This window comes from Protopterus annectens, chromosome 14.part0, assembly GCF_019279795.1.
Source record: "Protopterus annectens isolate FY-2018-M chromosome 14.part0, PAN1.0, whole genome shotgun sequence".
In the NCBI taxonomy this organism is placed as follows: domain Eukaryota; kingdom Metazoa; phylum Chordata; order Ceratodontiformes; family Protopteridae; genus Protopterus; species Protopterus annectens.
The window spans coordinates 883,768,140-883,795,202 of record NC_056748.1 but is presented as its reverse complement, the minus strand read 5'-3'; the positions used below and the strand labels follow the sequence as shown (position 1 = coordinate 883,795,202).

The 27,063-nt window shown below is 36.9% G+C and overlaps 1 protein-coding gene across 1 annotated transcript in view; it reads left to right on the top strand.

Annotated features, from left to right (window-relative positions):
- Nucleotides 1-27,063, top strand: part of PDE6C (phosphodiesterase 6C) — a 537,951-nt gene that overhangs the window by 337,258 nt on the left and 173,630 nt on the right. The window contains exon 16 of the mRNA XM_044055635.1: nucleotides 24,859-24,959. Coding sequence (XP_043911570.1) covers nucleotides 24,859-24,959 — 101 coding nt within the window. The remainder of the gene's footprint in view (nucleotides 1-24,858; nucleotides 24,960-27,063) is intronic.

The window sequence follows — 27,063 nt, the reverse complement described above, 5'->3', positions numbered from 1 at the left end:
TCTAGTTATGACATCATACTATATTTTACTAAAACTTATGTTTACATAATGAAAAATGTGAATGCATCTGCATTTAAATTATATATGTAGTTATGCCCATTTTAGTTTAAATTTAGCCAACAGTTTTAAGTCCGTAAGGGCGCATTGCATTATATCTCAAAATGTCAAGGGACATAAATCTAGACAAGTCCAATCCAAAGCCAGAAGAACAATCCATCATAAGGATCCTCTGGAAATAGAGTGCTTTATTAGCAAAAAAAAAAAAATGAACATTTAAACAAAGGTTTATTACTTGATGAAAAGGTACTGTACAAGCAAATCAACACCTATTGTGTGATGTTGTATGAAGTACACCTAAAAGCCAAATTGTTTCCAGTGGTTGGACAACTGTTTTGTATTCTGCTTTATTTCAGCTTAATGACTCTATAGCTTATTAGTTTTAATAGCCTTCAGGTGACAACATGAATATTCACCACAACTAGTTGAGGTATCTGGAATAAAAGATTAGAAATAACTTTTAACAATAAGTTATGTTTAAATGTAATTAAATACTTTCATCGTGGCACTGACCTTTCTCATTTTGCGGTTTTCAATTACTTCTTGGTATAACCCTGAGTAGAGTTACGCAAACTAAGTTTACTACTATATTTCCAATGATTACTGAAGAAACAGGTTACTGGCATTGAGTAAAATAAGGCCTGACTCAGCAATTCAGCCAGACTGGCTAAATGGGTCTTTTCACAATAAAGTTAAAAATTCTATTCTCCACATCTAACATATCTATTTTATAAATTTATAAATGTGACCCAGAAACATAATGGCTGGCAACACCAGTTCCCCTTCCTAAGTGCAACAATGAAGGCACTGTTGGCAGTCTTAGGCCTAAAAGGCTAACAGATATTTTAGGGAAGTGCTTTGAAATGACTTTGTTAACAATGATGCCTTCTGATAATACTGGCAAAGTGACAGTGGGATTTTTAAACATAATACTAATATCTGCATATCATCCACGGTGGTGGTGCTGCGGTAGCGTTGTCGCCTCACAGTAAGATGCTGTCAGGTTCGATTCTCAGCTAGAGCGTCTTCTGCGTGCAGACATGCGTGATTGGGTGTACCTTCGTTGAAGGTTGTGCATCAGGGCTGGTAACTCGGCACGTAAAAGTCAACTACCAATCATTAGCGGACCGGAGTTCTGCTGTGGTGACCCCTAACTGGGAAAAGCCGAAAGACACAACAACAACAACTAATATCTGCATATCATAGTAAAAATCACTGTTAGGTATTAACACCAAGTTATGATATGCAGGATGTACAGCACAGCAAAACCCAAATTAATTTCATATAATGCTTGAATTGGATACTATAAGATTCAATAAGACAAGGAGCCTCATTGTGGTGTAGCCAGCAGGAAATTATCAAACTACAGTGGTAGACAGGGAAGTGTTATGTGCCAGAGGCCAAATGGATCATTTCACGCATAGATTTGTTTGTAACTATTGGTGTATAAAGGGATTTAAGGTCACATCATTTTCTGAGTGTGTATTCAGTACCTAACCTACCCTCACTACTATAGCAAGGCATCAAGAAGATGTATATTAAGGGACTTTCAACACTGTTACAAGTGACAGATCCAAAATAGACTTGATTGTGAGAAACTATAGGACTAGTCATTAACCATCTTAAGAGACAAGTGATTTAGTCTGGGTATTACAAGGACATAGCCATTTGCTTTGAAAGTGAGTTTTTAACTTTGATTTAAATTGAGAGAGGATTGGGATAGATGATATTTCATAAGGTAGTGAATTCCACACTTTGCCTAAATAGTTAGTGAAGAGGGATTCTCCAGCTAAGTTTCTGGCTGTATTGATTTTAATAGATGGTTTGTTGGTGGAGCATAAAGTTCTGGCACTGGAATAAGGTAGTAGTATATTTTGGAGTGAGAGTGTTTTTTCACTTTGGTAGAATATCTTATGGTCCATGTTTAGTTGGTTGTAGAGCAAGAGATGTGGGACTTCAAGCCAACTGAGCTTTTTAAGGGAGATACAGTGGTGAGCTCTCAGTGGGGAATTGGTGGCGTATCTAGCAATTGTATTGTAGCAGATTTTGAGATTCACTATTTCAGATTTTCTTAGATTAGTGAGTATGGGTCCTGCATATGGTAGTGTAGATAATATAATAAGTGTGTTTGTGCAATTTTGGCTTTAGTGTCATTTGTAAATAGTGCTTGTTCCTATATAATGTTCCAAGTTTTCTGTGTACTTTTTTTATTGTTCATAGGTTCATAGGTTCATAGGTTGGTACTAGGCTATCGGCCCTAGGGCCTATACAAGCCTAGCCATAACAATTCCCTGGATATTTCTTCCCACAATATTTACTTCTCTGGACCCCTGTCTAGCAGGACGACTGACGTGATCCCCGGGGTGAATTTCCTATCTCCTATCCAATTGTCAAGGTTCCTTTTGAAGAGGGCCAAGGAGGCTCTCTGCTTGGCATGTATGGCCAGTCTATTCCAGATTATGGGGAGTCTCTGGGTCAGGAGCCTATCCCTCCAGCATGTTTTGTTCATTGTGATGACAAGGTTTAGATCCCTGGAGCATGTGGCTCTGAGGGATTGGGATTTCTTTAAGTGGAGCATGTCCAACAGCTCAGGGTTTGACATGGCCTTGTATGTTAAACAGAGATTGCCTCTAAGTAGATGATATGCCACAGAGTATAGCTGGAGTTTTTTTTAGATGGTCAGTATAGGGCATCTGCTTTAGGCCTGTGATTCTTTTAGTGTGGTATTTTTGTGGCCTTTCCAGCTGTTGCAGATGTCTTGTGAGGTACATACCAAATGGGGTGTTGTACTCTATAATGGGTCTAATGAGGGATGAGTACAGTGGGACAATGACCTCCTTTTTTCAGGATGAAAAGCCCTTAGTGACGAGATAGTGACATTGAAGGATTTCCTGACTGTTGTGGTGATGTGGTTATCGAAGGTGAGACCACTGTCCACCTGTGTCCCTAAGTCTCTCATCACACTTTCAGTGTTTAGTGTACTGCCACCTATGTGGTAATTCATGGGTACATGTTTTTTTCCCAAAGGGGATAACTATACGTTTCTTGGCATTAAGCTTGAGCCCACAGCTCTGGCACCAAGCATCTGTTTCTGGAAGGCCCTTTTGTAGAATATCCACATAATTTGGGGATTCAGTAATGGCTCCCAGTTTACAGTCATCTGCAAAATGTGTTAGCCAGAGTCCCTTAGTGTTGGTCTGTACTTCGGAGAAGTAGATGCCAAACAAGAGCGGTCCCAGGACTGAACCATGAGGTACTCCACTTGTCACTTGTTTGTGATATGTGGGCATCAAATCTCATATTTATGCGAACAACCAAAGAACTGCCAAATGTAAAGAAAAACAACTCTCAGAAAATCCACAAATCCACATAAAAAGGCAAATTTATTCCTCTGACGTCTCGGCTTGAGCCTTCAAGTCTTATATTGCAGTCAATTTCATGTCTAATGAGGTTATGTTAAAAGAGCACAGAACTGGATTTGATTTGTTTGGCTGGAATAACAAAAGTTTAATTTTTTGGGTGTTTAGAATTAACTGCAAATTGGTTAGCCATGTTTCTACTGCTTGGCAGGACTGTTGTGTTATTTGTTTAAGCTCTTCTATGGTAGTAGTAGCACAGATGACTTGTTGAGTCATCTGCGTAATGAATGAGTGATGCTTGTGGGATTGAGGCGTGTAGGTTATTAGTGAAGATGGAGAAGAGTAATAGGCCTAAGATTGATCCTTGTGGGACACCTAATGTTATGGGGGGCTGAGGCGTGTAAGTTATTAGTGAAGATGGAGAAGAGTAATAGGCCTAAGATTGATCCTTGTGGGACCTCTAATGTTACGGGGGGAGGCTGAGGCATGTAGGTTATTAGTGAAGACGGAGAAGAGTAATAGGCCTAAGATTGATCCTTGTTGGACCCCTAATGTTACAGGTAGGAGGGGTGATAGTGTTTGTTGCCAGCGTACAGATTGCTGATGCCCATTTAGGTAGTCCTGGAACCAGGCAAGGCTAGGATGGAACAGGTTAAGGTCAGAGAGGACATTTAGGGGTTTGCTGTGTGAGACCATATCAAAGACTTTTGAGAAATCTAAAAAGATAGAGGATACATAGTTACCATTATTTCTATGAAGGTTGACAGTGTTAGAGAATGACATTAAAGTGGTAGTGGTACTGTGATATGCTCAAAAGCCATGCTGGTTATTTGTTAGTAGTTTGGTAGTATGCAGGTAGTCTATGATTTGTTTGTGAACAATTCTTTCAAGGATTTTAGAAAGTGGGGATAGGATTGCTATTGGGCAATAGTTAGAGAGGTCAATAGAAGGGCCTCCTTTGTGAAGTAGTATTATGTGTGAAATTTTCCAAACGTTGGGGACTTGGTGTTCAGTTAAGGATCCATTAATAAGGATCAATACTGGATAGGCAATGACATCGGCAGTTAATTTTAGAAAGTCTGCTGGTACATTGTCTACTGCTAGGGTGGTTGGTTTTAGTTTTTTAAGGTATTTTTGATTGTTCTAGTGTCTGTGTATTGTTTACTGGTGGGATATAGATGCCAATTATGTTTATTTGTTTCCTAGGGTTAATGACCAGTCTTGTAATAAGGAGCTCTGCATTATCAAAGTTCAGAGTTTTAATGTCCAAGATTTCCAGGGATAGATGGGATTTGAAGAGAAGAGCTGACCCGCCTCCTCTTTTACTTATTCTGTCCTGACGAATAATGCTATTTCCTGGTGGCAGAATTTCATTGTTAGAAATGTCTGGTTTTAATGATAATAATAAGAACAATGTCTGGGGAGTATAGAGGAAGGATGGCATGTAGTTCATGGATTTTGGTTTTGATACTTCTTATGTTGATATTTAGTAGCAAAGTGTCATTTTTATGTCGGGGGGGTATGGTTGTTGAGTGGGAAAGGTTGCTGTTGTCTGTGTGGAAGTTGTGGTGTGAAGGGGATGGACCAGAATTAGGATGAATGTCACCACTGCAGGCTAGTATAGAGGTAATTACGGCTAGGGTTTTTAAGAATTTAAGAATTTCAGTATGTGTTTATTGTAATTTTCTGAGTGTGTTGGTATTTTAGAGTGACAAAGTAGTTTGTAATGTGTGTGTAGAAAAGCTGAGATGTTATCTGCCATGCTTGTACAAAGTAGGGCCTCCACCTCTGTGTGTGTGTGTGTGTGTGTGTGTGTGTGTGTGTGTGTGTGTGTGTGTGTGTGTGTGTGTGTGTGTGTGTGTGTGTGTGTGCGTGTGAGTGTGTGTGTGTGTGTGTGTGTGTGTGTGTGTGTGTGTGTGTGTGTGTGTGTGCATATAAATACACACACACACACACACACACACACACACACACACACACACACACACACACACACACATATACACATATGGTCATCTTGCAAGGTAGCTGCTGAAATATGACAGCATACTCCAATTATTGGGCATAAGCCAACAAAGTCACTGTGGCTATTTTAACCAAAGAGGTTGGGATGGCCCAATGAAGTGGAGCATTGGTGGTATGGAACAGAATGCAATGGCCCCAGAAGTAGGATGCAACTCTGGGTCTGCCAAAAGACCAATGTCAGTAGTGGCTTATCCGCACACAATAGGATAACTTAGCTATGACACACTGATAAAGCTGAGTCGTCCATGGGTGTCAGATCCTGTAGATTTAAAAACAAAAATGGGACACAGCAGGACTGGGAGGGGAGGATAGAATATATCCAAGTATTTCTAATGACTAGAAGAACATGCAATGGTTGCTCATGGACAATGAACAGTACTTCTACTTTTGTTTATAAGGGAAGGAAGAGACGCTACAAAATGAACATTTATAAGTGTAATACATATAAAACAATATAAGGTTAAATGGCTAAATATTGAGTCTGCAGGTAAGTGAAGGTGGTGGTACAGTGGGGATTGTGGAATTTCATCTTTCTCTACAGTAGTGTTTAGCAGGGGGTGTGGGGTTGGATAGGGGGTCTTGGCCCACCAGAAAGACATGCGTGTTCTTACTTTGAGTTTCAACTTTCTGAAAGTCAATACATTTGCCTCAATATTTAGCCGTTTAACCTTCTGAACATTTGATAATGTGAACTAAATCCATCTATTGTAGCTGTTAGACAAGAGGTAACTGTTCTCCTGACAAGGAAATATGAACATGTGTCTGGGAGTTTAGCTCAGGGGGTTAAGGCTATGAGCTACTAATGCGTATTGTCCTATGGTGTTGACTTTGATTCTCTTAATTTCCACTTGCAAACTGCATGATTCTGAGTAAGTCACAACCAATGCTCCTGTGTCAGCTCTGAAAAGTGACACTTGTGCCCAGTGAGATTAAATGGTCAAAAAAATATTAGAAAAAGCATATACTACCCTTCATATGATTAAGTAACTGCTTAAATCATAGTCTAGATATTTATTGATAAATGATCTTACCTGATTATCTGTTCCAGTGACCCAAGATTAAAAGTTTTATAATAAAAAATGTTTTCTGTTATAATTTAAATAAAAGTTCTCTAATTCAGACATAAGAATGGGCAAATAAAAGTTCCCGTTTAAGGTGAAGTTATTTTTTTTCTCAGCAACGTCCAGCTGTTGGAAATAGATTACTACTATAAGAAAAGTTATGCTTCAGAATAAAATTACATATGTGTAAGTAAACTTACCATAACAGTAGATTCTTTAATGATCACTGTTGCTGTAGACTAAGCTATATAGGTTATATCCTGCAAGGATGTAAACAGCTTGCCAGCTTCCAAAGCTTCAGTGCACCTTCCATGCACCCAAACTAGTAGTCAGCTTGAGCTGAACTAACTAAAAAAGACAGATTTGGCACCAAGCCCTTCAGAGCTTTCATGCCAACAGAGAGAGGGAGAGGCTGAGCCATGAAAGAACAATGCAAGGAACAACAAAATACAAAAGTTCCCACACTGACAAAAACAAAACACCAAGAAACATGAGGTATAAAGGAAGCGAGTGGTTATTGCAACAGTGATCATTCAAACATCTACTGTTATTGTACATTTACTTATACAACTGTACTATATTCATCATATTGATCACTGCTGCAGTAGCCTATGCTATATGGGTAGATTACTAAAGTATACAAATGTTGGGAGGTGGAAAGAGAAGAATCCAAATCCCTGAAGAATGGTCCTAGTAAAGCCTGATCTAGATGTAGAAAAGGACTCAAGCTTACAGTGCCTTGAAAAGTATGTACAGAGGACCAAGCTGCTACTCCTAGAATACTTGTGAATTTGAGATTATACTGACAAAAGATCAACAGATGCATCTGCATGTTTCGTCTAACATCTTCCAACTACCCTCCCATTCATTTGCATTTTTATTCCATTGATCTTATTCTAATTTAATTTTTTTTGTTGTCATAACTTCCATAGTCTCCTTCTGCGGTCTGTTTCATTCTGCCACACTCACTTAGTGAAGCTATATTTTTACATCCATCCTAAATCTTGTTTCATTTATCTGCTATCAGTGGCCTATTGTTCATTTATCTGCTATCAGTGGCCTATTGTTCATTTATCTATCAGTGGGGTATTATGCCCCCATCTTTCTTCCTAAGCTCTAGTCCTCCCACTATGTGTCTGCATCACCATGTGGCTCACTGGTTTAAGTGTCCATATCACTTTGTATATCACTGTGTGTCCCATGATTGTATATGTCAATAAGAACATGCGGCTCAGTAGTTTAAGTGCCCATATTACTCTGTGACCTACAAATGTATGTGGCCATATCACTGTTTGCCTCCCTAACATGTGTACCCATATCATGCTAAAAACAGCTGAACAGATGATCTAGTCTCTAATAAGGCATTTCTTACTGGAAAGTAAAAAACATGGTATAAAAGCAACACTACAACTCATTATGCAGATCACACTAATATTTCTATTCTTAACCCTCACAACACTAAACTATATTGCATCCTTACAAACAAACATACCACCAATACACACCATCTACCATACAACACATACCTCTGCACCTTCAGCAACCCACATAAACTTCCACATTGCTCCTACATTAATTGATGACAATTTAATACTACATCTATATAACAAATTCCTACACTAGAAAAATATCATTTAAATACCACATGTGCATAGCCAAATGCACACTACATAAGAAATACCTCCTGACATCAGGAGACATTCACCCTAACCCAGGGCCATGCAACATCATCCCCCCGTCTAAACACACATCAGATCTCCTTATCATTAACCATAACTCCAGAAGTATATCTAACAAACGACCCCACTTACACACGCTCATCACCCACTATTCCCCCGACATCCTGACAATAACAGAGACCTGGCTAAAACCCAGCACCCGGAGTGAAGAAATCCTCGCTCCAGGATATAACATCCTAAGACAAGATAGACTAGGTAAAAAGGGAGGAGGTACTGCATTTCTCTATAAAAATACACTTACTTTGCAACCTCTACAAACTCTTCTACCTAAATTTAATAATGCTGAAACCCTGGTCACTGTTCTACTCCTAAATAAGAATAAAAGTATCAACATTCTATGTGCCTATATCCCTCCAGGCAACAACTCCCTGACAATTGAAGATATCTTGCAATGGATTAATAATAACCTCCCACAAGAAACCATTCTATTAGAAGACCTGGACCTGGATTGGCTAGCCTGTAACTCCAAAAAACCCACTAACCATATCAAGTTATATGGTTTTTCTCAACTCATAAATGAACCCACTAGATAAAAAATCCCAAAAGAATTCTATACTGGATTGGACACTGGTAAACAGGCTGTCTACCAGATGGGCTAAGTGATCACCTCCCCACATTCCTCCTACGAAAACACTCTAACATACCCAAACCCATAGTTCTTAAACAAGTCAGAGATGATCGTAGTGTAAACCCACATGATCTTAACAATACCCTAAAGAAATGCAACTGGGAACCATTACGCACCCTTGAACTACACCAAACTACTGACTATTTCAATAGTACTCTTACTAATATCCTTAACCTAATAGACCCCATAAGAAAGATTAGAGCTAAAGTTAACTTTGCTCCATGGATTAGTAGATCCACTAGAGCCTTATTAAAGACTAGAGATAAAGCATGGAAAACCCAGAAAAAAGATAAAACTACCCTATCCAGACAAACCTATCAACAACTCAGGAATCAGGCTAAAAAACAAACAATACTTGATAAGCAAAACTACTTCTTAAATATCCAAAACAAACACTCCAAAAACCCCCAGAAGTTCTGGCATGCAATTAACTCCCTATTAAAACCTGGTAAACCACCACACCAGCTCCCACCTCCACTAATGATAATCGCAATATAGCCTCCCAATTTGATCACCACTTTACTAGATCAATCAAGTCGCTATCCACTCAACTATCCAAAAATAGCTATTCACCCACACCAAAATTAACTCCAGATACCTCACCCTCTTTTATGCTCTCACCAGTTCCAACCTCCTCAATCAAAAAATATCTCTTAAAACTAAAACCCACTTCTCTTGCAGCCAATGGAATACCAGCTTCCTTCCTAAAAATATCCACTGACTCCTTATCCTACCCAGTCTCCATCCTTATAAACCGCTCCATCCAGGAAGCCTATATCCCACAGTTATGGAAAACCTCATATATTATTCTTCATAAAGGTGGCAACTCTCATGATTTCTCTATCGCCCCATTGCCATCTTGCCTCCCATATCTAAGATACTTGAGAAATGTATCCATTCCCAGGTCATGCACTTCCTAAATACAAATAATCTTATCTCCAGCACTCAACACGGCTTCCGCCCATACCACAGTATAACTACCGCCCTTCTATCTTTCACTAACCTGGTTAATCAACATAGAAATAATAATAACTTTGTATTTGCCACATTCCTAGACATCTCAAAGGCATTTGACATGGTCTCTCACTCCTTACTAATAAATTCTCTTACCTCCTTATCAGTTGCCCCTGACACTATTGCCTGGTTCAAAAACTATCTGTCCAACAGACAGCAAGCTGTCCATTGGCAAGGCACATTATCACCTCTACTTCTCACAAGCATAGACGTACCCCAAGGCTCCATACTAGGTCCACTTCTTTTTTCTATTTTCACCAACAATCTGCATACCTCTATCCAAAATGCCTCACTCATACAGTATGCAGATGACTCCATGCTAATCTGCTCAGCCCCATCACTTATCACTCTTCAACAACTCACCCAGGAATCATTTACCTCGGTGGAATGCTGGATCTCAAATATCCAACTTATCCTCAACCCCAATAAAATGAAACTACTCCTGTTTACCCCCAATAAATCCCAAACCCCTCCTCTCTCCTTCTCTATCACTTCCACAAATTGGTACTGTAATCTCCCCTTCTCCACATTCCAAACTCCTAGGCATTGAAATTGATAAAAACCTCCACTTTGACATCCATATCTCGCAAACCATCAAAAAGGTTCACAAAAAATGAGTACCCTATATAGACACAAAAACTTTCTTTCAGATCAGGCACAAGTCAACCTAGCCCAATCCCACCTACTGTCCACATTAATGTATGCAGCACCAATACTGACCCACATCAAAAAAACTGACCTTGACAAACTTGAGTCTTGTTATAATAAAGTGGCCAAGTTTGCTACCAGTTCCACCTACAGAACCCATCACTGCCTACCACTAAGGAAACTTCAGTGGCTGGAATTCCCACAACTACTAACTTTCCACCAACTAGTCATCATATATAATATTCTAAAATATCCTGATAAAATCCCATCACTAAGGCAACTACTAACACACTACACAGCAAACCGTCCTCTTTGTTCTGCCAGTAAATCACTTCTCTATATGTCCACAGCTAACAACACTGCAGGCAAAGCTCTTTTCTCACACTCTATAGCTAAAAGCTGGAATAACCTCCCCTTATCTGTGACTTCTGCTCTAAATATCTCACAATTCAAAAACCTGCTTAAATCATATCTTAGAGGTTCATGGCTGTGTCCCTGTATTACATAATACCATATTTGTACTTCCTCTTTTACCTCTCTCCTACTGCTTTACACTCTGTAAACACAGCATCCTTAATTGAAGCCTATCTTTGCCAGGTACTATATTTGTAGTTAACTTATGTATGTATATGATCATTTTTTTATTTTTGTTTCTCATTGTAACTTTTTACCATTGAACAAATGTTGATAATGTTTTGTTGATAACATGTTTTCTATTTTATGTAATGTTGTCTTGCATGGTTTTATATTATGTGGAGCTTTTCTCCCTGGGCCTCCGCTGAAAATGGACCTCGTCCAGTCGGACCATCCCAGTTAACAAATGTAAAATAAATAAATAAAATAAATAAATTTATACTAAAGAAATTAGTTGCTATTTGGATAAGCTTTTTATATATTGTATTATTCCTCACACTGTATCTTTTCATCTAACTATATCTCTTGCACAAGGTTCTACATTTCATTTTAAAAATGTTAAACATGTTCAATGGATATATACACACACACACACACACACACACACACACACACACACACACACACACACACACACACACACACACACACACACAGAAGCCTAAGGGAAACCTATAGCTCAGAAATGGTACCAGCACAGCAAATAATCAGATGCTCTGCTCTACTCCCAGACTGACTATGTGGGCATTAACAGATTGTGAATAGTATTGGCACGGAACTCCATCAGCATTGTCAAATAGAATATTGGTAATCTCTAGCTAAATATCTACAAATGTAAGTACACATGACTGCCTTATATATGATAAAGATGAAGCAGGAGGCATTACTCATAAAACATATATTTAATATGCCCTGGTTTCTCATGATATGTAGAATTCTAAATTCGTTTGTGCTTGCTCATGTAATTGTTTGCCAGTAGAATGATTGGGGGGGGGGGGGGGGGCTGTATGTTACAGCCTTAATCTGACTGTGTACAAAAGTGTATCATTTGGTAAATGGTTAACTTTACTAATCAACGTATATCTTATCAATCACAACCAAGGCTGAAAGGCTAGATGCACAGAAAACTTTGAGTAATTAATTAAACAGTAGGCCCTTGAAAGGCAGGAGGTAATAACAGAGCTTTGAAGAAACTCACATTCAAAGAGGCACATGAAGAAGTTGAAAAACACAAAGAATACTACTGGAAATCAGGAACAAACTTAGGCCTTGCAGCTGTGAGCATGAGCACTAAGAACTGGCCACTGTTCCTCTGCCAGCTTTTAAAGGACAAACATATATTCAAAAAGGTGTGTTGATGCCTGATGGTGACCATGACGTTAGGAGGTGTGTGTATGGGGAGATGGGTGTAGACAAGCAAAGCTGAATATAAATATTTGAGTTGTAGTGTGGTGGACAGGAGTAGCATGACCTAAGTTACAATGGCAAAGGTCAAAGGTTATATGCAAAAAAATGTAAAATAACAAATAAAACAGAAGGTGTTTGGGATGAAAACCACAGAGACAGTAAAGAAAGATCAGAAACAAATCTCAGAGCCTATAGCTGTAAGGCAAATGTTGCTTATCACTGTGCTATTCTTTTAGGGCAACTACTGACTGTGGGCATACATGATGAGAAAACTCTGAACAAGAACTACTGAATATAAAATTTAAATGAGGGAACAGAGGAACAACTGAGCAGTGAGCAATAAATGTGAATTCGGGATGGGGGCTGTCAGTGGTTGAGGAGCAATGCATATAAACTTGGGAAGTGGAGTGAGAAATGAAGGAGATAACTTTAGACAATAAGCACTGAATATGGATTTGGTACATGAAAAGAGATAATGCTAAGGAGTTCAAGAAAAATTTTCAGACTAGTTATTTTATTGGTCTATGCCATGGAAATCTGAGATACACTGTGCTGCTTAATCTTTTTTATTGTGCTTTTTCATGCTTCTTGACTAAAGTTACTATCCATGATAGAAATGCACTGTTTTGTTAAGGGTTCTTGAAGTGAGGTCTCAGAAATTACATTTTTCAACTTTAGAGTAAAATGCTGAATTTTATTATAGGCATAATGAAATATTTGCCAAACTAAGCACAACATATCACTTTGGCAGTTATTATTTATGCCAGAGATCTAATTAGGGTAGGTGTGAGGCGTAGCTGCCAAGGGCACAAGCTGTTAGGGGCATAATCAGCAGGTAGTGATAGTGTGATAGCGCAGTGTGGTGCCAGCATTGCTTTATGAAAACCATGGCTACTGTGACTTTATAAAGAGTGCCAAACTGAACAACTCGTGGCCATGACTGAAGCATGCAGTATATGGTAATTTAACTGTAACATGCTGTTTGTTACATTTGAGTTGAGACAGGCACCAGTTAGGGAGTGTGCCTAGCTTTGGTCCTGAGGACCCTTGATTACTAAAATAAGGGTATTCATAAAGTAGTGCTGGTACTGCACTCACACACTAAAATACAAGAGTAAATTAGTTAATTTGTACATTGTACAGCTGCTAACTTTGTTTAGAGGAACATAATATGATCAAGGTCAAAGAACCTCTAGTAATTCCAATAACCGGTGATTAATATGATGACTTTTCTACAAAGCTAAAACCCAAATTAAGCTCCAGCCCTACCAGAATCATTGTCTATTTTCACTGCATACAGTCTCAATTTTGCTATATGCCTTTTTCTTCCAAATATTGCTTCTTACAAATGAAAATTGTCATCACGTGTATAAAATCATAATATGGCAATTTCTTGGGGCATAAATCTAAACCTATGTCCTCTCTCTCCACATCTTCTGTCACTCATCTCTTTACTCTATCCTACAGCCTTTTTGGCACTCTCAGTCTCAGTAAGTACTCATTGTACCTCTCCAACTGCACTATCCCCTTCTGCAATGTTACATATCGCACCCCCAGGCAGACCAATCCTCTTCTACAATGTCACATACCACACCCCCAGGTAGACCCCCCCCCAGCACACAATCAATACAACAAACAAACATTACCCATATGAATGCCCAAAGATTGACAAACAAAACTAACTCTATTGCCCACTGGTTAACAAGCAACCAACCCAATGTTTTGGCAATTTCAGAGACATGGCTAAAGCATGACACTGTTGCATATGTCTTCATTAACAACTACTGCATTTTTTGTATATGGACAAACACCCTGGTCAATAGGTAGGAGTTGGAATCATGTTGTTAATAAAATGTCAAAATCACAACATCTCGACTATCCATAATATGACCCTAATTGGGCCCTGACATCTGTTTCCATAAGCTCCAACTTCTAGTGAGACCAATCTACACAACACCTCCATGCACCCAGACCCTAGTTGAAAGTACAGTGATCAACATTTAGGCACTGACAAGAAAACCAGCATCAATGGGGACTTTAATATAGACATCCTTTCAAACAGATGAGATCAACCCAGTTCTTTAATGTTCTTTCTTCACTTAGTATAACCTCAAAAAAATAATAAACACTCCCCACTAGATAAAATCACATCGACCCTCCTTATTGACTCTCTCATAACCAGCATGTCATATGTAAGATGTTTATGCAACCACCCTAGAAACCATCTCTCAGTATAGGCTTATTACCTTTCAAAGCTTCCCATTCCCCTATAACAATAAAATACTACAACAGAGTACGAGAAAGATGAAGTGTTGACCAATATAGAAAGGCTGGACTGGTTTCTCTTTACTAAGATGCAGAACCACTGACAATATTTGACATCTTTAACTCCTATATGAAGTCAGTCCTTGGCAAACACTTCCCATCTAATGAAAGATTCTGAAGAGGCAAAAACTGTCCTTGGTTTAGCACCTCCATAGAAAACCTCAGAAAATGTAGGAATCAAGCTTGGTTACTTTGAAAAAGCACGCAAAATAATTAAGTACAATCACCTGGAGGGCACATTACACTAAATTAACTGCTAAAAGCATAAAAAAACTGTCTCATACCACTATTCTCAATACTCCTGATGGCAGTAATGTCCTTGTTATTTTATAAAGGAACAATTTATCATCTAACACTGCTACCAACCATATTGTGATAATGTTAAATGGATACCATAGTGTTAAATACGGTTATATTTGTAGGTATAAACAGCTTGGCATATACATGTCTTTAACAAAAAATAAAAGAGCTCTTATTATTTGCATGTTGTAGTTATAGAAACATCAGAACTAAACACCAAGTCATTTATGTTTATATGCTTGCAAATCAGGGATTATAAAACTAAACTTTACTTGCAAACTAAATGCTGTTGACTATACAAGGTTACTTTCCACAGTACAACCAAGAGCTGCCTTGTACTCAGAAAAGATAAAATACCAGTAAGATGCTTTTCATTTAAATTCTGTAATACACTGGCTTTTACTATTTAACATATATTGACTGCAAAAGCCTTTATTATGGAGTGATTCTAATTTAATGAACAACTTGTCATTTATTAGACATCCTCCCTTCAAGTTACTCAGCATGGAAAAAGTAGTGTTTAGATATTTTATTCATTCAGTTTAATGAGATTAGGAAAAAATGCCTATTGAGGCTTCTGTGATAAAAGCACATGCAGACTTGACAATCAGCATTAGCCAATCAGCAACAGAAAATAACAGACATCTGCAAGTGAACACTTGTACAGCCTTGCACAGTACCTGCAGTTGGTCTACAGTCAAGTCAATATACTCTTCAGCTGCTAACTCCTCCCCCAAGACAGCTACAGCTGAGTCTGCTTCATATTGTTTTACATCAAAACCTCATAATGAACTAATTTGGTTATTTACGTAAAAATAATAAAATATATATATTGGAAAGCCCTGGTAATTTTAATGGTTAGTAGTGATGGAAGGAAACCACAGTGGATGGTTTGCAAAATGTTATGTTAGTACTTTTTCAGAACAATGAATAGTTAGCTGCACATTGAATAAGAGCTTAATTCTAGCTCTCCTAATGTGAAAACAGAAACTTAACAGAAAAAGCCAGTAGATTTATATTTCTGGGTAAATTTCAGTAACTGGCTAGTAAGTGCACTGTCTGGATGCCAGGAAAAAAAGAAATACAGGGGATCTGAAAGAAAATTAGCTACAAAAGGTGAGGAAAAAACACTGACTAGGGAAAGTACTTCAGCAAAAATCAGTGCAAGCTCCAAACATGACTTCCAGTAACCTATAGGAAAGCATAAGACAACTGCACACAGACCTGATTAGAATAAATGAAAACACTCATGGAGTATATCAATTCAAACAACAAAAGGCTGGAAAAATAGAAGAAACTTTAAACAGATATTCAAGTGAGATGATAACACTGCAAAAATCAGACGTCAGAATGGATATGAGACTGCTTAAGAAGAGATGTTTAAAAAAATAGAATTAGAGAACAGAGCATGTAAGGAAAATCTGGGATTTTCTGTCTGTACCAGAGAACTGTATTAATGTTATGAAAGCACAGATAAGCAACTGGACTGGTATTCCACAGCAAAAGTTGTTATGCACATGCTTTAAACCTGGCTATGAGAAAGCAACTTAGACTTTTAGAAGTAAAGATGCAATCCTTCTAGCAGGAGGAGTCGATTCTGATAAAACTGTGGCAGAACAACAAAGTACTAAAAGTGGGAGACAGCAGAGTGTTTGTGGAGAATGATTGCAAAAGTTTGTCCAACAAAAAGTGAGCTGTGAAACAGAAAGAAATTCTGCTTCTTGTCCTTCTGGTACTAAAGTTCACAGAGAGACTGTGCCACTGAAACCTGTTCCAATGTTTCAATGGAAAATGCTTGATAGAAGGAAGAAGCACAATAATCAACTAGATGAATCGAGACATTGTAAATGCAGGAGAGGGAGGATTTGGGAGATGAAGATAAATAGGAATAAAACTCATTACTGAAATTGTCAAATGTGAGATTTCAAAGCACTAATTATATATGTGAAACTTGACAGAACAAGAACATCTTTAAAACTGGACTCTTTTAGACTTTGTTAAACTTGTAAGGGACTCTAAAGCATATGTCCTACTTCATGTCATTAATGTTTGGAAAACTACTTAGGAGATGGGAAGAAGAGGGGCAATATAAAATGTAAGTAAAACAAACTTTTTTAAGGCTACTATTTTTATAGTGCATGATTTTCTTTGCATGCTATAAAGTAAAGTTTTTAAAGTTTTCTTGGTTATTTTTAAGTGTAATGGGGATACTAATGTAAACAGGTGCCCCTGTTTTTTTGTTTTCTCTTTTATCCTTTCTCTTTGTTCAGTTTTAAGAAATGTAGCCACTGGAATGTAAAAGAGAGAGAGAGAACAAAAGTCTGGCTAAAACAGCATGACAAAAGATAAATTAATGTTTTTTTTCTCATTCTTGCATAGGGGAATGAATGGATTAAGGACCTTAGCTTTATTTAATAGCAAATTTGAGGAGAAAACAAGTAAATAAAAAATAATGCTGAATATTATAAGGCTTTTTTCTAGCAAATAAATGTATGCTTAGCAGCATTTCTGTATCTGGACAGCATATTTCCAGGAAGCAATCTGATAACGAGAAATGGCTAGGAGATAATATAATTTCCTCTGCTGAAAATTGGCTTCATTCCAAGTCGGGCATTCCCAGTAAACAAATGTTAAATAAATAAAAATAATGTTTTCTGAAAGCATTCAAGTGTTTACTCAGCTGGGAGAGCTTTACAGATCAGACAAATCAAAACAGTACTTCGTTGAAGCACAGCCTGCATCATACAGCTTAGCATGGATAACCTTTCTTTTAAGTTAACTCCATCAAGTGAGTGCAGTTGTCAGTTTGGAACATTTGTTCCTATTAGGAGCATAAAACTTCAATATCTGAAGATGTACACAGTTATCTGTGTTATTATTAAGTTAATATGTTTTTTGGGGGGTATTGGGGATGTTTTTGTTTGTTTGAGGCCTTTCAATAAAACAAAATGTTTTGTAAGATGTGGCATAGGCTGAAATGGATATGACAAGAAACAAGCATATAAAAGATCAACTTACCAAACAGTGTATGCATGTATCACAAAAGCTGGAACCAGAAACTAGACATTTAACAAAAGAGCTGCTGTACATAAAAGGTGGGAATAATAACTTTTTAATACAATGATGCTTTCTGTAATGTATTTAAATGTCAATGGTTCATAGATAAATAAAAAATAAAGAGTCATGTACTATATTAATAACTAGGCTACAGGAGACACACTTGGAAAGAACTGAACATGTGAAATTGATAAAGTAACGTTTTCAGGATGGTTATTCAGTGGAATACTTGGGACAAAGGAAAAGAGGACTACCTATATTAATTGCAAGAAGAGCTCCACCAGTGAAAGCAAAAGATAAAAAAGATAATAATGATATATTTGTAGTACTAAGGGACTACTGGCAAGGGAGGAGGATTACACTGGCATGTATTTATATTCCACCTAAAACTGCTATAGTGGAGCTTACAAAAATTCTAGGAGAAATAATCAATTTTCTGCAAGGAATATTACTTGCATGTGGGGACTGGAATTTGATTTGCAACAGTGAAAATGTGTCTGGGGATCCAGAAAGGAAAAGACAACAAAGGAGGGTTTTATGAAAATATTTGGCATGGAAGATGTGAATTCAGTAGTAGGAGTTCAGGGTGGATTTACATATTATTCCCCAAGATATAAAAAACAGGCAAGGCTAGACGGAGTTTACATTTCACAGGAACATGTGCATTTAATTGATGGTGCTGACATGCACCCAATAAATATTTCCGATCATGTGCCAATAATATCTAAATTAAAAACATGGGGTAATGAAACAAAAAATGAGATACTGGGAAGTAAATAGTGTGGGAAGAAATAGCCAGGGAATTGTTATGGCTAGGCTTGTAAGGCCCTAGGGCCGAAAGCCTAGTACTAACCTATGAACCTATGAACCTATCGTACCTATCTATTGAAAAGAGAGGAATTTAAGGAATGAGTAGTGGAAATTAATCAGGAGCTATTAGAGAAGATAGAAATTTCTTCTGAAAATATAGCTAGAGAATTGGATACAATTAAAGTGTAGTTTAAAAATAAGGTGGAAATAAAAGAAAGGGAGACATGGTTAAGAAGTAATGAATTATTTAGAGGAACTGACACATGTTAAAGTATTGCAAAATAGAGGGAATCTCATAGAACAAAAAGAGGAGTAAATGCAGAATGCTAAACAGAAAATAAGTGATTACCTTGATAATATGTATGAGTTTAGAAAGATTGCTGTTAAGCAGCTTTTTTTTTTTTATGGTAACTCTAGAGCACAAAATCTTTTAGCAGAGAGACTCAGGCAAAAGAAAGTAGAAAGGGCTGTCTCCACTCTTAGGGAGCCTATACCAAGGAAGATAACAAGAGATGCTGTAGACGTATTAGAAATATTTCAGAAATTCTGTAAATCAAGAAAAGGTAAAAATTTAAATGTTTATGGACGAATTAAATATGCCAAGGTTAGAGACAGACAAGGCTCAATTACTAACAGGATAGGAGGAGATGAGATAAAAATGGTGATCTGTAACCAATCTACAGAAAAGTCCACCAGGAACAGATGGTAGTCCTCTAGAAGTTTGGAGGTCAGGTGGGAAAACTGATAAAGATCTGGAAGGTTTTGTTTAACAGGATTTTATGAAGAGAAGTACCCAACATCCTGAAAGAAATTGGTGGTAGCTCTAATACCTAATGAGGATAAAGATCCATCAGGTCCATTTTCATACAGGCCCGTTTCAATACTAAACCATGATTATAAAGTGTTTATGTATATAAGGGCTAAATGAATGGCAAAGGTGATACTAAAATTGATAGACATGGATAAATGTGGTTGAGTGGAGGGGAGGCAAGCATTTGACACCAGTAACAGAACATTGATAATCCAGACGGAAGCTGAATATAAGAAAATACCACTGTTGTTGGCAGGTCTTGATGCAGAGAAACCATTTGACAGAATAAGCTGGGAGTTTATGAACAGGAGAATGGAAGCATTTGCATTTCCTGATAAAATTATGAGGTTGATGAGGTGGATATATGAGGGATCAGAGGTGAAACTTAAAATGGGTGGGTTCCTCTCTGTTAATTTCTGCTTGAGCAGAGGAATCAGGCAGGGATGGCCTCTTTCCCATTTGTTATTTGCATTACATCTAGGACCATTGGCAAAAAAATAAGGGACTCAGGAATTCAAAAATATAATTGGTATTGTATTAGTCAAGAAAAGCTATCTCTATTTGCAGATGATATTATTTTATACCTGATAAAACCAGAAAAGGATATTATAATGCTATGGAACATTTTGAGACAGTTTCAAATCTTTTCAGCATACAAAATTAATGAAGCTAAAACAAAGGCAATAGCGGTAAATTATGTACTCACACACAGATTGGTTCTGCAATATCCATCTTTATGGGGACAGGATAAAATGAAGTATTTAGGAATATAGATTAAAAATTATTCCAGTGTGGCAGCTAAGGATATGTGAGAAGAGACTAAACAAAAGATAATACAAAAACTGAGAGATTGGAAGCCCCGTTCTATGGATATGAATAGCAAGACATAAGCAGTGAAAATATTTTTAGTCCCTGTAGTTTTGCACACAGGTCAGGCATATTTTTATCAACCAAAGGAGAAGTTTGTGGATAGTAATTAATAAAGAGTTGAAGGATTTTATCTGGGAGGGGAAGACAGCAAGAGTCAAGTGAGATTAGCTGATCCTTCCAACAGAACACCTGATTTGAAGCGGTATCTACTCCCACACCGTTGCCAGAAATTGGAACTCTCTTCCCCTATCTGTGTCCACTGCCCCCTCCACATCCATATTCAAAAACTCCCTCAAATCGCACCTTCTTAGTACATGGTTATGCCCTTGTATCACATAACCCTACCCATACTACTATTAACTCCCCAAATTCCTCTCTGATCACATGCTGGAGCTCTGATCCCCTGTAGGCTTGGTCATCTGAAAGGGTACTTTTAACTGTAGAATCTTACTTGATATATTTTCTTTTCTTACCAAAGTATGACTGACATTGTCTTTTTACCCATGTTCTATATCTTTTACCTGGAGTGTTTTTATTAATTCTTGTTATATTACTATGCTCAGCATACATGATGTAACCTGTTTTGTGTATTATGCTGGATGTACTGCATTTGTATAACTTGATGTTGGAGCTTTTCTCCCCGGGCCTCCACTGAAAATGGACCTGGTCCAGTCGGAATTTCCCGGTTAACAAATGTAAAATAAATAAAATAAAAATAAATATATAAACTACACAGTTGAGGTTCCTATACATAGCAGAAGCAAAAAGCTATAATTCAAAGTGGAAAGGGATGATGATGAAATAGGGGAGAGACTCAAGAAACAAGGACAGACTGGGGTGTCAGATGCAGATCATTAAGGAAAATAACAATAGCCATACAGAATGTTATATTCATAAAGCATAAAGTATTCTAACAACCTAAGCCAACACAGGGATGGAGAAAGGAGATTCTGCCAATAAGGATGACTTCAATTAGGGATACAGACAATAGACAAGGGGGTGGACACTTGCAAAGGAACTAAGGTATTGGGAGCAAATAGAGAGAGAAAAAGGGTAATATAATGGGAAGAGGACAATAATTTATTTAGACTACTGGCTAGAAATTGCCTTCCCCATCAAGGCTTGATATCAGAGTATGGGCAAAGAGAAAGAAATATGGGGATTCTAAGTGAAATACTAGCCCTGGTAGAGTTTTCAGTATAATATAGAACAGAAGCTGCTGTTAAAAATTAAAAGAAAATAGTAGGGCATACAAAATATTGCATGATAACTACAAGAATCAATCAGAGGAAGTTAGAAAGTATTGGCAGAGAACTTGAACAAGCAATTCACAAAGAAAAAATGGGGATATATATGTATGACTCCTAAATATACAACAAAGTCTTGATGGTTTAGGATCCTCACTTGGAAATGTTTGCATAGGTATCTTTTATGCCCCAAGTAGGCTCCAAAGAATTTTTCCTCACATAGATTGCAAATGTTGGAGGTATGATGGAGAAGAAAGAGGTATCTGGTAACATATTTTAGGAGTGTAATGAGTTGACAGACTTTAAAAATTGTAGAACACGAAACAGATATTTATATACATCATTTTTTCTTTTATGTATATTTTTATACACACATGCATACATATTTATACTTACATAGATATTGTCATATTTCAACATGCTTTTTCATACACATACATATTGTATTTTACATGGTGTTAGTGCACTATATATATTTATATCTATGTTGCATGTTATAGTTTATGTTTTTAAAAAAGTTTTTGTATAGTAGGACATGGTTTTAGCAATTTCAATATAGGTTCATAGGTTGGTGCTGGGCTGGGTGCCCTTGTGGGCCATTTTGAGCCTAGCCAGTTGCTCCATGTGAGGGTCAAACCCTGTATGTTGTGTCTGTGGGGTGAACATCTTAACCATTATGCCATTATTAACCATGACTCATAGACATAATATGTGTTCTAATATTTATGAATTTTTGAACCAGATATATGCATATTTAAGATATACTAGAGTGGACCAGGTTAAAGCATTTGTATTTAACATTGTATATTTAAGACTTAATTGATAGCAGGTGCTTCTACTATATAAGGAATGAATTGTTTTGTGAGTTGTCTGATGAAGGGGCACATCCCTGAAAGTGCTTACCTGTTTTATAATAAACTTCCTAGCTGTGTTACAATTGGTGTTTGTTTGCTACTTCAACTAGACTTTAAAAATTCCATGCAGACTACACTATTACAACTACTGGATGAGCAAATTGGTATAACTAAGGAAATTATTTTTTTTTTGCTATGATACAGAATCAAAATTGCCTAAATATACTAAGGCCTTGCTGAATCTAATTATGTTGGCAGCCAAAAAAGCAATTACTAGAAAATGGAAATCAAAATCTAAACCAACTGTATTAAAAGTAGTGAACATTGTAACAGAGATAAAACAACTGGAAATGGAATCTTTAAAAAAGGGTAGGAGCAAATTACATAGAAAAAAATAGGAATTGTGGGAATCATGGATGCAGAATAATGTTTTGGAGGAGAAATGAGGCTTAAAAAAGGTTAGGATTTGAATGTGCTATGTAATGTTTGACTGACAATGACTGGCTAGATTATAACTGATATATATGTCAATATGGTTTGTTTTCATTTATATAAATGTATGACTGCCTATGTCATAAGTAATAACTTAATAAAGATGTTTCTTGTTTAAAATAAATAAATAAATAGTGAACAGCAAATATCTTCCCACTTCCAGTAGGACTGTTGGGATATATTCAGAAGTACAAGTTTAAAAACTAATGACACAATAGAAATAGATACAAAAATTGAATATTATCAAAGACAGTGAAAAATCTGTAGACTCTGATGAATGATGTTGCAAAAATCTACCTCACAATGCCATTTATTTATGATTCTCAAAAAGGGAGACAAAATGTTTTTTCTTTTGCTCATGTCAGCTGGTTACCTGTGTACAAAGCAACTTTGAAATCATGTATAACAGGATGGTGATTCAGATAAAAGCGTGAAAACAGGCACATACTCTAAAAATAATTACATTATTAAAAGGGGTAAATCAAGCCTAAAAATTGACATGTACCTCCAAAACTGGTATAGTTGTGAGGTCTTTTAGGTAATCTTCACAAGGTAAGAAATTGCCTCACTCTGTCACTGTGGTCCAAGGTCATATCCTCATGACTATTTGACATGACATAACTGGAACTTTTCTAAACAAACCTCTACTGTAACTGGATCTCAACTCATGTGGACATCCCAGTACACAAAATATAAAGCTACAAATAAGCAAATTTACAAATAACTAAATAACCAAAGTGCACAGTAATATATATATATATATATATATATATATATATATGTGTGTGTGTGTGTGTGTGTCTGTATGTACAGATAGATATTGCTAGGAATACACAAACAGATGAACAATAGCTAAATAAATAACAGTACATTGAGACTTAAACATGACATAAAAGATACCCCTTGACCCATAGTTCTCAAAAAGAAATAGTAGCATAAAAATATCCACCTGTACAATTACAGACTCATTTCTTTTAAATTTCCTGTGACAGAATATAATGCAGAAAAATTTGCCTCACTGATATTTTTTGAGGTCAGTCTTATCTGAGAATCACAGACATTTTATTTTCAAGTATTCAGGCTTATTTAAATGTCAGTATGGATAAACCTGAAATTGTTTACAAGTCAAGTAAAACTACCACACATATATGCAGCAAAATGTATGTATAGCAGAATATGGCCTGTTTTGAGGAAAGATCATCAAATTAGCAAGTTCACTGTTTTCTAATTTGTAAGTAGTCATATGCTACCAATTTCTTATTTTCTGCCAGCATAGTGAACATCTGCTACTTAAAAGTGAGTTACAGAATGTCCTGATTTTCTAACACAGTCCCATTTTTGAAATGTACAAAGAACTACAACTTCCATAATATTTAAGTAATTTTTATTTAATTTTCTTTAAATGTTGCACAGTTCTGTAACACTATACCTGAAATCTTAATATGGATAGAAACAGTCATGAATGAATATGTCTGTATCTGCAGGTCTTAGTTTTGAAAATACAGTAAAAAAGTGCTTTGCTTTTTTGTAGTGAAAACCAACCGCATAATTTTATGTCTTAATAAGAAATTAATAGTCTGGAAATTTGATAACGGTGCTTGAAAGCTGAAACTGTAGAATTTCAGAAAAATGTCTTTGCAACAGGCATATGATCAGAGCTCACAACATCTAACTAGCATCCACAGTTAGAAACAATGTGGCTAAATATATATACAAAATGGTTTCTTAATTATCTTTCAGAGCTTAAACATTTTCCAGAACCTAAATAAACGTCAGTTTGAGAACGTCATGCACTTATTTGAAGTGGCCATTATTGCGACAGACTTGGCCTTATATTTCAAGTAAGTAACATGTTTTGTGCAAGTTTTTGCTAAATTCTCCTCAGCAATATTATTCTTGAAATTATGACTGAAACATCAGACTGTCATAATAATTATGATATAAAATGCTACTTGAATTTTTAATCTTAAGATTTTAGTACCCATCACGAATGATGATCATGATGATGATTGTTTAATATTCTGCATCTCGAGATGGTTAAGTTAACAGAAGTATTTTTTCAATCAAATCTTCATTCATAACATTGAAGTATCAAAAAGTGTTATTATTATGAACGCATGGCTGCCACAAGCCAGTTATCCTTGTGATATCTTTTCTGATGCATCCTGCTTAAAACCCAAAAAGCCAGAAGGATTGTGAGGCCCCACTTTCATGGTCTGTATTCATACCGAAAATCAAGATCAAGTGAGCTTTTGCCCTTCTGCTCCATGGGAGGTTTTTGTCCTCCCTGAACTCGTCTCATTATGCATGACTGTTTACTAAGCATGAAGGCAAAATAATGTTCGTGTTCAATTTATTAAAAGGCCTTGCATTTAAAGCAGCAGATTGGGCTGCATGGACACTGTCTTACATGAATTTCCTAACAGAAGCTGCTACAATAGCTGATTTCAAAGATGCAGAATCAAGTAGCCAAAAATTTCCACACTGAAAGTTTCAAAGCCATGTTTTGAAACTGGAACAACTAGCACCCCCTAAGTAATTGAACATGCAGCTTGCATTGGCTGATAGTGAACTATTACCAGTTTACAGTAATGTTAGTTAAAGGAACGGACAGTGAGATGTTAAGAGTATGCATAACTAAATAGACAAGCAACCCTGAGATTATATTGGTAATGAGATGTACTTGTAAGTAACCATGCCATGAAGCTCTGAACCAGCTACTAGCAGTCATTCACGGTGCTAGGAAAACCTTAGGTAATGGATGTTGCAATAGATGGGACAAAGAGAGGTTGTGAACAATATCAGAAAGGTCCTAAGAAGGAATGTGGTGACTAATTCAGGTGACATTCCTCAGGTGATAGCAAGAGGACTTCATCAAATAAAGATGGACCTAGAATGTCAGCCAACCATTTGAAATCACTCCAAGTGTTTGTACCATAAATAAAAACTGTTGAGTAATGGAGTCCTGTAATGTGGCTTGAACTGACAACAGATCAGTCTTGGCCATGTTTAATTTAAACAAATTTTATCTTAGCTACTGATAAATAACATTAAAATAATCCACAATGGAATTTATAGCTGCTATATGCTTCAGAAGGAAGGACTGATAAAGTTGCGTAATGCAGTTATAATGTAGACCTGCTCTTCTAATGAGTTCTTCCAGAGTTAGCGGATACATAGTAAACAATAGCAGACTCAGAATGCAACCAAAGGCTAACCTCACTGCAGAGAGTAGGAAGAAGATGCACTAAGCCCAAATTCTACCTTCTGGATGTGTTTGAAAATTTAGACGGTAAATTCATTCATGACAGTAGCAGGAAAGCTGACCTAAAACTGCAGCCATGCCATTAGGATGCCATTGTCAGCTGCATCAAATGCTGCTGAGGGCACTGCTGATCCATCTCCACAGAAAGATAATTTCTTATAGTAATTAGTGTAACTTTAGTGGTATGGTAAGCTTGACAAGGACCCAAGACACTGTAAGTTATTAAATTCAGTACATTCTTTGTATAAACAGCTTTGTCGTTTTGAAATGGGAAATATTATCAAAGTTATTGGGACCTACAGAAGCCTGGAAAAGATTTCCTAAAAACCACAATGACTGATGCCTCCTTTTAGCCATTAAAAACATCTTGGATTTCAGAGAAGACTCCCAGAATCTAATAAACAGCTGTACCCAAAACTTCTGAGAAGGCAATGATAACCTGGAAGGATAAAGGTTGAGACCACATAGGTTGTTAGGTTAACTCAGAGTAATCAGGAACACAGAATTCACAAGAAGGCAGCAGTAAGTATTCCTAATCTCAAATATCTCAGTGCCTGTGGTTTTACTACAAGACAGCTCCATTCTAATGGTAGAAACCTTGTCAGTGAAGAACCAAAAAGTGTGTTTACATAGAGATAGTGAAAAATTCCTACATATGGAAAGACCAATGGTTGCAAAGC